The sequence below is a fragment of the Amblyomma maculatum genome, unplaced genomic scaffold (genome assembly GCF_055883805.1).
Source record: "Amblyomma maculatum isolate TAMU_Amacu unplaced genomic scaffold, ASM5588380v1 scaffold_28, whole genome shotgun sequence".
Classification (NCBI taxonomy): Eukaryota; Metazoa; Arthropoda; class Arachnida; order Ixodida; family Ixodidae; genus Amblyomma; species Amblyomma maculatum.
Genome location: NW_028146753.1, coordinates 1,250,309 through 1,263,567, shown reverse-complemented (window position 1 = coordinate 1,263,567; position 13,259 = coordinate 1,250,309). Strand labels below are relative to the sequence as shown.

The 13,259-nt window shown below is 44.0% G+C and overlaps 1 protein-coding gene across 1 annotated transcript in view; it reads left to right on the top strand.

Annotated features, from left to right (window-relative positions):
• Nucleotides 1-13,259, top strand: part of LOC146170903 (uncharacterized) — a 186,742-nt gene that overhangs the window by 51,326 nt on the left and 122,157 nt on the right. Inside the window, exons 2-3 of the mRNA XM_084586715.1 lie at nt 1,304-1,449; nt 2,438-2,455. Coding sequence (XP_084442841.1) covers nt 1,304-1,449; nt 2,438-2,455 — 164 coding nt within the window. The remainder of the gene's footprint in view (nt 1-1,303; nt 1,450-2,437; nt 2,456-13,259) is intronic.

The window sequence follows — 13,259 nt, the reverse complement described above, 5'->3', positions numbered from 1 at the left end:
TGTAACAAACAAACAAAGACAGTTCATTTTTTTTGGAGTTTCCATGTTTCGATAGGTAATTTCGAGCGTCTCGAAAGAGACCACGACCTCCGGGCCTCTGATATCTCATGGCACACTAACGATTTCGTACAACTGAATAATATGGGCTACCATGCATGTCAAACTTCACAACTGATCTTGAGGGCACTCTAACACTATGATTACTGCCAAATTTCGAATGCGGGCTCAATCGCAGGCGCCAGACAGGGCCTACGCATTAGCGAATGTAGCCTGCACCGCGACCCAGTGTAAACAGCAGAAAAAAAAATAAAGCAAGAAGGAGAGTAGTTTACCGAGCGGTGGACCCATGAGAGAAAAAAAAACATACAGCGCTTGTAGTGCAAGTATTTTGTGTGCTTCTCAAGCTTTCGAGCTCCTTCTTGTTCTGCGTATAAATTAGCTGAGCCGTCGGTCATCGCATCGCTTCCCGAAATGTTTACATACAAATTAGATTTAGTTACCAGCAAAATAGTGTTGTTGCTGCTGCTCTTGCCGGTATTGAAGCTTGGTCGCACTTTTTTCCTTGAAGGTTTTTTATTTAGCTCCGTGTTCATGCGAAAATTACACCCGCGGTAGCAAAGCGCCGCCGAAGAGCCGGCGCTGGTAAATTTGCCAGCGATGCCCAACTCTTTATGTTAAAATATTATGCTAGTGCACAAAATAGTGCGCATAGGCATCCAGAACGTTAATTGCAAGTCGTGAGAGCAGGCAGCAAGCTCCGATGGTCAAGAAATTGTAATTGTTAGAGAGGCAGCAAGGGCCTGTATTCTTCGAAACATGAACTCCCAACCTGTTGAATGCGATCATGACGGAAAAAGTTATACCAAGAATTTATATCTGTGCTATTCCCACCTCACTTATATTTTTCACTCTATTCTAATTGTATGGGGCATAATGTGTTGAAAAAGATGCGCAAAATGACGATCTTTCCTTCTAGTAAAACGTTTTTCTTTAATCTTCATGACGAAGTTTTGCCTTTTAAAGTGTGGCTTCACAAAAAATATTTTCCTTCACAAAAACATCATATCGGCCTGCGAGCAATGAATCTCGAAACCGAAAATGTTTGCTCTCAAAAGTCTCAAAAAATGCTTTGTTGTGCAAAATCTTTTTTTTATTTTGACCTACGTTATTCCAGTCAGTGCCTAAGCTACTCATAAAACTCGTCTAAATTATTCGCGCAAGTTATCCACAACGCATGTACCATTTATTCGAGAAGTAACTGCTGAAAAAGCATTTTAACAAATGCTTTCCTTTTGTATTTCAGATACTAGGATATGAGAGCACAGTATTCCTGCGCCAAGCACCAAAGAATTGGGGCAGAGACAACGCCAAATGCATGAAGTCAAATTTTTTGGGCAAGGGACCTGGAGAAATTTATAACAGAACCATTGAATTTTACTACATAGACACGTAAGTTATATTCACAATTGTGAAAAGTAAATGCGCCTGGTTCTTTACTCTCAAGCGAATGTAAATCTCCTCTTCCTTCCGATCCTCAGAAAACCGTAATTTTTCACAATCTCTTCGCTCTTCGTGCCCAAGCGTCGATGTTAAGGTTTTTAGTTGTGTTTGAAACGCAGCTGAAGGCACACCGAACAAGAGGTTGATTACTCTTTAAAGAACGATTTTTTATATTTTTTTCTTTTAAACATTATATCGATTTGATTGGTTAAGTTGCAAATGCCAGTATGTGGTTCAGTTGAGCTCAACTAAATTTTTTTAACCCATTACACGTTGAGAAATAAACACTTTACCATATGTTCTGAAAAAACTATGTATGGCAGATTACGCCGCTACCTATCCCTAAAAGATGAATTGGAACACAGATCGCTAAGCCTAGTGCTCTTTATTACTAGAGCGGTGAGAATGGGCCATTAATATTGTACTAAATGTGAAAACGAATTAGAGCCTGAGGTACATTATGGTAAATGTATCTAGACTATTAGAAATAACATGACTTTCAATCGATTATTTAAGGGCAAACCAACAAGGTGTAGTAGATATGCAATAAGGGAGTAATTACTTATTGACAACTACCAAAGTGCAGCATTACGGCAACAAAGAGAAGCTCTACAGCTTTCTCAGAAACTTCAGATTTAAACAAAAATTTGTCCTTATCTAGAATAGTCCTGGTCGGTCTGATTCAAGCTGTGCAGCTTTCATTTGTAGCCGAATGACTGCGTTTGGGTGGATGTCAGTGATTAATTACTCGCTTATTACAACATAAGTTTTGTATTTGGAAAACACATCAGTTCTTACATGGCCGCCCCGTAAACATCTGCGTCGATAAGTGGCATATATGGCCGGGAGCCAATCTCAGTGAAGAGTATTTGCCGCTCAAATCTGCATGACAAATCTAAACTATTTAAAACCATATGTCACCTTCTATCTCTTTCAGGAATGAACGTCAATCTGCGTGAGTATGTTTTTTTTTCCTGAAAATAGCATGCATATATATAAAAAGAGAGTAGGCATTTCTTAGAGACACATTTATTTGTTGTCTATGTTTCGGTCGGAGCCCGACCTTTTTAAAGCTGTGTTACATCGTTTGGGACTACCTTTTTAAGCATTCACCGCTACAAAACAAACAAAGCACTAAAGTTGACAGTAGTAAGGAGGATTCTTAAGAGATAGAAAATAGAAGAAAAGGTGGGAGGGAGAAAAGATGTTAGGAGGGTGGTGTTGAGGACTGGGGGACGCTAGAGACTAGAATAGAGAAGAGAGAACGGAGAAACGCAGAGCGGGGGGGGGGGGGGGGGGGGGTTACCCGGTCACTGTAAAGTCAAACAGGTGTTATAGGGAATGTGGCGTGTGCGGACGCGGGTATTTAAGAGAGAAGGCTTTAGAATGTAAGACCTCTTCGCACTCAGAGTTAGCGCATAGCTTGAAAAAGACGCATTGATGCGTGCGATTAGCGCCGGTGTCCTTGGTTTTCTTTTGTGCCTTCTGCATAGAATGAGCGGTGAGCTGGATTGTGAGAAAAAAAAGGCGTGGTATTTTGATTTTTTTTGTTGTTGGGCAGCAGCGACGTGAGGAATTTGGAAACGCTCTAAGCACTCTCCCACTGGGCTCGCCTTTCACTGCTGAAAAAAAGAGGTGTTGAGAGACTGTAGCATGAGCCAGCTGTAGGACCTCTAAATCTCTCCTCAATTAACCTTTAACCAAACATCTAGGAGGCTAGAAGTCCTAGGTGATAAGGGAATAATAATTTGGTATAAGAGACAAGCCATTTCAAAATGATCAGCAGATTATTTGGTTTGGGGAGTATGTATAAACGAAAGGGTCCCAGGTTTCTCGTTAATACCCTCTTGAATGGTAATAAATTTGTGAATAAAATAATATTCACGTTGTTCCCGTTCTCGAGTGTTTTTGAAGCCCCCTTGCAGAATAGTTACATTTAGTGAGTCGAACGAGTGATGTTCTTGATTTGTATGTTTTTGATAATGGAAGATTTTGGAGGGACTTGGTAAGGGCACGGTGGTTGTTGAAACGAATGCGGAATGGAGTTTCTGTTTGTCCTATGTATTGCTGTTAGCATATGCTGCATTCAAGGAGGTAAATAATGTTAGCTCAGTCACAATCGAAGTTGCCATTGATTGAATTTTGGAAATCGGATTTAGTACTTTTTGTGAAACTCGCGGTATTCATGTGTGTGCAAACCTTGCATCGGCCTTTACCGCAGGGGCGACAACCACGTGTAGCGGTGTTTCGATCTCTAGAGTGAATTAGGTAGTTATAGAGGTTTTTGGAACATCTGTAAATAACCCTAGGAGCGGACTCAAATATAATAGACAGACGCTGACTTTGTTGAACGATGTTGAATTGTTTACGAAGACTTCTATGTATATTCCGTGGGTTACTGGTGAATGTAAGGATTAGATCCGTTGAGTAATTGGTCTGGTTGTCTTCCTGGTGTCCCTGGAGTAGTTCGTTACGGTTAAGGCTTGAAGCTCTCCCAATGGCGTCATCAATTAGAGATAGTGGGTAGCCCTGAGGTACGAGGACGTTGCGCATCTAATTAGAGTTAACATGAAAGTCTGGGTCATTAGAAGACATTCTTTTAAAACGATGGGCCTGGGAGTAGGGAATGCTTGTTTTGTAGTGACGGGGATGGCAACATTGGAAATGTAGACATTGTCAGGCATCACAGAGGAAGACAAGGAAGTGAAAATTGGCTCTCCAGAATAGAGGTGAAAAAAGAGGAAGCTCACCATCGGTTGGTTAGCGCACCAGGCTGTGCTCTCTAAATAAACCTTGACAGTGTGGTGGAGGTGCTGCAACAATCACCACGGATTCGCCTCTACCTCGTTCGAGCCGACGAATCCCTGGACTCCCCTCTTTGAGCGTGACAATGATCCAAGACGGCGAAGTATGGCAGCCAGGCTCAGCGGCACCCACATGGCAGCTATACCGTGAGCCGCGGACCTTTTCTGGCAGGACTGGTGAAGATGTGGATGAGTGGCTCACCAATTACCAGCGGGTGAGCAAGTACAATCGTTGGGATGCCATAGTCAAGCTGGTTAATGTTGGTTTCCTCTTGGACTCCACAGCACTGACATGGTTTGAGAACCACAAAGCATCTTTAACTAGCTGGAACCGCTTCGAAGAGGAGATTCGCAGTTGTTTTGGGAATACCACGGCAAAACGAAAATGCGCTGAGCAGTCATTACTCCAGCGCGCGCAAGTACCTGGGGAAACATGCACGACATACATTGAAGAGCTCCTAAAGCATTGCAGAGTGGTAGATCCCCGCATATCTGAAGAAGGCAGAGTTGGCCGCCTCTTAAAGGGCGTCGCTGTTGACGCATATATTATTTGATCACAAAATATAACTTGGACTCTCCCACGGTCTTCATCAAGCACTGTCGCACATTCGACACTTTAAAGCTGCGTCGTATAACCCCGAATTTCGGCCGCTTGCCTAATGTGACCACTGTTTGCAAGCGTGCATTCTAACGAGCATTCTCAGGAGCCTCTAAATTTAGCCGACATGATTCGCCACATCGTCCGTGAGGAACTCTCTCGCCATCAAGATATTGTGAGCCGCAATGCATTATCCTGTGACAGCTGTTCCTTGCAGGCAACTCCAGTCCAGCGCTCCACTTTTTGGGCTACTACCGCTCACACTCATTCTGTCCGTGGACCCCGGAACGACTCATGCGGCCCTGCTCTACTCCCTTCTTCCAACAACAGCGCGTCACTGCCTCCGCAACTACACCAGCGGCCGGACTTTGCTGATTGTTTCAATCCTGCCTCCGAGGATAATTATTTGGACCGTGCTCGCGAACCACCAGTATGTTATCGATGTGGTATGCTGGGTCACGTATCCAGATTCTGCCGCCGACGGCAGAATCTCCACGTTATCAGCGCCAATGTTCGAACCGTCAATATAATGTGAGTCCTGAAGTCTGTGAGCAGACCTATCTGCCCTCTTCGGGCTCCTACAGGTATGCACCACCACGAAATTACTCTACAGCTTCAGACCGCAGCCTGACTTCTCCTGCTCGCCGCTCCCGACGTTCGCCATCTCCCCGCCGCCTCTCGCCGCCACCGGGAAACTAGTGTGTGCGGCCGATGGAGGTGCGGTCGTCAGGACATCGATGCTGCCAATTCCTCTACCTGTCGTTATGCGAAACAACCGCCTGGAAGTGTTAGTGGATGGTGTTCGTGTTATGGCCTTAGTGGGTACGGGTGCTACAGTTTCCGTGATGAGCTTAGATTTTAAGAGTCGCCTCGGTCGTAAAATTATATTTGGTTGGGACAGAATTGTCATATTTCGTGGCGCAAGAGGAGAATCGTTGATTCCACTTGGTATTTTTTATGTAAATGTAGTGATTGCTGGTAACATGTTTAGAACAGAATTTACGGTGCTTCCTCGCTCTACACGTGAAGTTATTCTAGGCGTTGACGTTTTACAACAGTGTGGCGCAACTCTCGATTTTAGCAGCGCTGGGATATCAGTAAGCCCTAGCCTTAGATCAGCCCTCATAGAAGAATCGCCGCCGACTCCCCAAGCATTTTCTGTCTTGGAAGATACCGTCGCTCCGGCGATGTTCCCCATCTTCGTCCCAGTTGTATCCTTTGGAGCGATTTCCAATGCCTTCGACGCTCTGGTGGAACCTACTTCGCTTGCTGGCGCAAAAAAGAACGTGTTGTTGCCCCGCAGCGTACTTCGAGTGAACCGGGGCCGTACCACGGTTTGGACTGTCAACAATTCCAACGAACCTGCCGTATTGCCACGTGGTTTGAAGCTCGCAGACCTCGAAGAAGAATGCCTTTCTATGCACATCGCCGCGTTCAGTGATGACGTTGCTCGTTCAACTAGAAAACCTGATCTTACCGATTCCTAGTTCCAGTCCATGATCAACGAATCGCTGCCCACGAGCCACCGCCAGATATTGATGGAAGTTCTTTGGAAACATGTGGTCGTGTTACTTTGCTCGAGATCAGCGACAACCGATTCCATCTTCCCGCACCCATGCCATGGTCGATACTGGGTCTGCACACCCGAATATTTTTATGGCAGTCCGCTAGTTTTCTATAAACAGTTGCGCGAATTGAACTATTTTCGACAAGAATGTGAACATCAAGAAAGTTGATTTCGGTAGCTGAGTAGGAGTGAGTAAGCTTGATGTTGGGATGTGCAGAATTGAAGCTATTGCAAAGTGGAGAAGCTATCGTTCCGTGCTTGTCGATATTATGAAAATGTCATCCAAATAACGTTTGTAAAAAGCAGTTGGACTGGACAGGAGGCGAGGAATTTTGACTCTGTGATGCATGAAGATGTTCGCGTAGTTAGAGGCCATCCTTGTAGCCATAGCTGTGCCACTTACTTGCAGATAATACTGAAGGTAGAATTCGAAGCTGTTGTATCTAAGACAATTTTGACCAATGTTTCAAACGCTATTGGGCTAGAGGAGCGATTGAGTTTATGCTCGTTATACGATTCAACAAGCGCTGCAACACCGTTGGCGTGGGGAATATATGATACAGTATGTGACGGCCATGGTTACAAGAAATACTCCGGCAGGTAGTGTGATATTCCCTATTTCATGGAGAAAATGGTTGGTATCTTTATTGTGGGATGGATGGGTGGCCGGAATGTAACTAATTAGTGAATCTATGTACTTTAAAATTGCTTCAGTAATGGTGCCTATTCCTGAAATAATTGCATATCCTGGGATACCAGGTTTATGTATTTTAGGTAGCATGTAAAAGCGCAGCGGAGAAGTATGCGTGGTTGTAAACTCTTTACATACCTTGGGGAGATTTCATTTTGATCAGTAAGCTGAAGGAGGGTTTAGGAAATAATGAATGTTCTTGTGCGGGGCCTGGTTGAAGCTGATCATAAAATTTGTTGTCGGAAATTTCCCGAATGCCTTCTGCTTTATAATTACCTCTGCAAACCTTAGTGAAAAATCCCGTATCGCAACAAACGGGTTTGAACCGGTCCTGTATTATCCCGTAATTTGATACCGGTGTGACCAGTACTGTATGAAGCTTAAATGGATTTATATCGGACAGGTCATGTCCGGTATGAAGCTCAATCCGGACGGTCCAGTCCGGTATAGAGTTAATGCAGGGCAGACCATTTCCAGTATGCATCTTATACATGACATCCCAGTCCGGTATGGATATGTAAAAGGGCGGACCAGTCCTGTATGGTGCCTAAACGGGTTTACATCGGACAGGTCATGTCCGATATGAATCTCAATCCGGACGATCCAGTCAGGTATCGAGTTAATACAGGGCAGACCATTTGCAATATGCATCTTATACATGACATACCAGTCCGATATGGATATGAAATAGAGCGGACAAGTTGTATTGAGCTCATATACAGGACTGGTCATGTCCGGTTTAACTGAAACCGGGCAAATCCGATATGAATGAAACTGATACGGGACAGAGTATTTCCGCTTCTCAGTACAATTCGGGCGGATCGTAAAGCTCAGCCAGGATGACCACGTCGGAACATGCCTTCACGCTAAATAAGCATGCAACCATACATAATATACGTTAAAACTTTTCTGTATATGTGGAGTACGCGTTGTTTCGTACATACCTGGAAGATATGAAGCCGTGGATGTGTGCGCTAGCAAGTACGCACATGCATCGCGTTTTGTTTTTGCGTGTGCAACAGTCGCTGCAGCCTGTACGATCTTGCGGTGCATTTTCATAATCTGCGACTGAAGATTTGCCACCTTCAACGCGAAAGTGCAAGCAAGAACGTAGCGTTTCATTAGCGCGGATAAAATACGGTCGAGAATAAATGAAACATCGCTGACCATCGAAATATGCACAGGTCAGCCGGACATCGGGAGTCGCTTCCTCCAGTGTTTACACATGCAAAACACTTGGTCAGAAGTAAATTCATTGACGTCGCGGCTCCGCTGGCCGCAGGTGAAGCTAAAACAAGCAGTATTACAAGTGTTGGTGCACCGCATATATCTATATGTAGCAAAAATTGCATGTGTTCGAAGACGATGACAAAACACATCAGCGCTAGTAAATTGTGACTTTCGGAGGTTTGTCTGCAAGAAAGCGATACATTGTAAAGATGCGGGACACGGATAACCCTTCGTGATATCCAGGAAAAAGATGCAGCGTGTTTAAAGGGCGATCGTTCAATTACGACCACAAATTGTACACCCTACAAAAATGCACAAACTACAAAAGAGCAATCTCGACTACATAAGCAGATATGTAACCAGCATCACCGTTTAAAAAAAAACTGCCGTGGTGTAGTGGTTAAAGTTCGAATCACATTTAAGTTTTTTCCTTTTCTATTTTCTTTTTGTTTCTATTTCTTTTTTCTTTCCTTTTTCAAATGTAGTGGTGTTATGTAGTGTTCAGCCAGTATCAATTAACCAGAAACCGGACGAACGCGTCATTTCTGGAACTGATACCGGGCAAAGTATTCCGCTTCTGAACAGAAGCCAGGCCGATCGACGAAGCTCAACCAGAATGACCATGCCGGACACGCCAGCGCACTAAATAAGCATGATACCAAACACATTATACAACTGTTCTGTATATAAAGGGCACGCTTCGTTTCCCAAATACCTCGAAAATGCGAAGCTGTCGAAGTGTGCGCTAGCAAGCATATACGCGCGTCGCGTCGCTTTTGCGCGTACAACAGTCGCTGCAGCTCGTACGATCTTGCGGCGCGTCTTCATATGTGCGACTGAAGGTCTGCCGCCTACAACACGAAAGTAGAAGCACGAACGTATCGTTTCGCTAGCGAGGACAAAAAACTGTTCGAGAAAAGATAAACAAACATCGCTGACCATCGAAAGATGCGCAGATAGCCGCACACCGGGCGACGCGTTCTCGAATGTTTACATAATGAAACCGCTCAGTCGGAAGTGTATTCATTGACATCGATGCTCCGCTAGTAGCACGTGAAGCGAAAACGCCCAGTGTTACAAGTATTAGTACACCGGATATCTCTGTATGTAGGAAAACTTAGAAGCGTCCGTAGATGATGAAAAACACATCAGCACTAGTAAATTATGATATCTTGAGGTTTGCCTTCAATAAAGCGATGCATTATAAAGATACGGCATATTTGTGAACCCTCGTGATAGCCTGCAAATATATTCAGCGTGTTTAAAGGGCGATCGGTGAATTACGGCCACAAATTTTACTGCCAAGGAAAATATAAAAGTACGAAAGAGCAAAAGTAGCTACATATACTGAATAACAATCGCTGTAGCTATAATCCGCCGTAGAGTAGTGGTTAAGGTGCCTGTCTGAAGACCGTAAGGACCAGTTCGATTCCACATTCGGTAGTAAAATTCTTTTTATTTTATTTATTATTTTAAATGTAGTCGTTTTATTTTATATTGTTGCATGCTTTTTCCACCCTAGCGACGCTTTTCTTTCCGGAAACGAGGGCCATCAACCATACAGGCCATTCCGGTATCAGTGCTCCGCTCGGTTTCATTCCGGACTTTCCAAGGCAGTACAGGAATTTGTTGAAATAGCCCCCAATCCTGTATCCCAGATCCTGCAGAGTAAACCTGTATACGATTTCCTGTACGAATTTTATACAGGATTTTTTAGTAGGGAAGGGCAACAATCCCTCCGCCTTTATCACCCGGCTTTATGACGATATAATTGTGGCTTCTTAGTTTGTGTAGACCAATGCGTTCTCCTTTAGAAAGATTGTCTGGCCCTAACTGATGGTTTTTAAAAGATTCAGTGATGTCATTTTGGAACGTCTTAAATATCTGTGTTTATCACATCCATTGTTGGGAGTCCAATTTTCGTTAGTTATGCGAAAGTCAGTGCTTTGGACAGGATTGTGGGGTTTGTCGAAGAAATATTCTCTGAGGCCAAGTTTTCTTGTAAAGTCATCAATGTCTTTTAAGATTAGAAATTCGTTATGTTTTCCAGTGCAGGGGCAAAATTTTAGACCAAAAGATAAGATTTATCTTTCGTCTTTCGAAAGTAGCATTGTAGATAAGTTAGAAATGTTGTCCTGTATTTAATGACTACATTCTCTGGTTACTTGTTCTTGATTTGGGATATTAGTGGCGGGGGAAAAGGTGAGCCTCATCTAATTTTGAATCTAATTTACCCATTCAGCGTGGGAGATTTTGTCTCGTATAAATTTTGTAATCTTAAAATTTCATTATTTCTGATGTTTTTTCCTTTTGAAGAACGTCTAGTTCGTCGGCCTCTAGCGCAGAAATCAAAAACGTATCTCGAACACGACGCTCATCTATTTTCAGCAATACCGATGCCTTCTCGGAGTGCCCAATTTTTATTTTGAGTAATTCTAGAGAGGCTGAATGTGGTGGGCTGCTCCATTAAATTTCATCGTTTTTGGACAGGTTGTTAATTGATGCTGTAAGCCTAACGTGCAGACCTTTTGGCACGATCGTGGCCTGAAGGTATGTTTTTAAGCTTTTGACATGAAGTTCACATCTCAACCTTTTATCAATATTCTTTCGTAATTTGAGAAAATTTGAATCTACAAAAGGCTTTCGGTGATGCGGGAATAGAGAGGTCGGTGTACTCACGGGGCCTGTATATCATTATTGGCGCACAGTTTGGCAGAACCACACCAATTTTTGAATGTCATAGCGCGACAGATGGGTGCTTGGGGTATGTTCACTGCAGTCGGGGGCACTTTCCAGGCGGGAATATAGTTCAATAGTGCTATCCACGATAGAGTTTTGGTTTGGTTGCTTCCTTTGGGTTGGGTTTGATGCACGGAGGGGTGGCTTGCTCCGCTTCCATGACCGGGTTGATGTGTCAGGGGCTAAGGTTGACGTATATGTTGTCAGACGGGGCTGTGTTGTTGTCGACTGCTCCTGACTGTTCGATGTCCGGGGGTTAGATGACGACTGGGTGGCAGTGTCAGGACGGCTGGCTTCCTCCTCTTCGTCAGAGGTCATGCCCTGGCTGATGATGCGTGCAAAAGTGGCTCTCCCTGGGCTCTCTGTGATACCTTGTTATGGTGCATGATCTTTCCACTCACTCAAAATGTGGTGACAAACTTTGCGGAAGAGTCCATAGATGTTCCAAGACTTAAATTATACTCCACCGAAGTTTGGGCGCACGCCCTCTGCAGCCAACACAAAGCTGGGACGGACAATTTTAATTTGATGGTCAAAACACAATGTTTTTTTTTAAATCCTATAACGAACGTAGACTCAGTCGCTCCCCTAGCCCAATAACGTTTGATACGGTGGTCAAAATTGGCTTAAATTACAACAGCTTTGAATTCGACCTTCAGTATTATCTGAAAGTACGTAGCACAGCTATGGCTACAAGGATGGCCCCAAACTATGCCAACATCTTCATGCATCACTTAGAATCAAAATTCCTCTTCTCTTCTCCAGTCCAATCGTTTGTTTACAAACGTTATTTGGATGACATTTTCATGATATGGACAATCACAGAACTGCTCCTTTACTTGGTCGATAGCTTCAATTCTGCACATCCCAACATCAGGTTTACTCACTCCTATTCAGCTACCGAAATCAACTTTCTTAATGTTGACGTTGTTGTCGAAAATAGTTTTCAATTCGCGCAATGGTTTACAGAAAACCAACCGACCTCCAAAAATATCTACATTTCCAAAGTTGCCATCCCCGTCACTGCAAAACAAGAATTCCCTACTCTCAGGCTTATCGTTTTAGAAGAATATGTTCTTATGACCAAGACTTTCATGTTGACTGTAAACAGATGCGCAACGTCCTTGTAATAAAGGGCTACCCACCATCTCTAATTGATGACGCCATTAGAAGCGCTTCAAGCTTTAACCGAAACGAACTACTCCAGGGACATCTGGAAGACAGCCAAAACACTTGCTCAATAAATCTAATCCTAAAATTCACCAGTAACCCACCGAATATACATAAATCCTTCGTAAGCATTTAACATCATCCAAAAAAGTCAACGTCTGTCTAGTATACTGAAGTCCGCTTCCCGCGTTATTTACAGATGTATCAAAAACCTCCGTAACTACCTGATTCACTTCAAAGATCAAAGCACCGCTACACATGGTTGTCGCCCCTGTGGTAGAGGCCGATGCAAGGTGTGCAAAAACATGAGTACACGAGTTTTGCAAAACATACTAAATCCGATTTCCAACATTCAATCAATGGCAACTTCGATTGTGACTCATCTAACATTACCTCCTTGATTGCAGCATATGCTAACAGCAATACATAGGACAAACAGACGCCATCCCGCATTCGGTTCAACAACCACCGTGCCCATACCAAGTCCCTTCCAAATCTTCCATTATCGAAACATATTGTCACAGAAGCCAGTGAAACTTGTTCAGCAGGTTTACTTACAACTAAGTAAAAGTACCGGCAAGATCAGGCACGGAACCGACTGGCGGGCGAGCACCGAGAGCGAAGAAGACGAGCGCGTGCCAATCTCCCGAGCTCGCCACATGGCGGCGCTAGTAAGATAACATTGCGGCATTGCCCCTTCCGGTGGGAAAGGCATCGTCCCGATGCCGAGTGGCGAGGTCGAGAATAACCCTGGTCGGCGAGGATGCGCGTTTACATCAAGTAGTTAAAGGAAGAAAAAAAAAACACATGTAGCTTGACCTAACGGGAGTAGAAGGGCTTCATGCTGGCGACATGTACGACTTCCGATTGTGCTTGCCGTCGGGATGAGCGAACAGTTCCTTGCGGGGTCACTTCGTAGCTGACGTCGCTGAGTTTGCGCTGTAGTTCGTACGGGCCGAA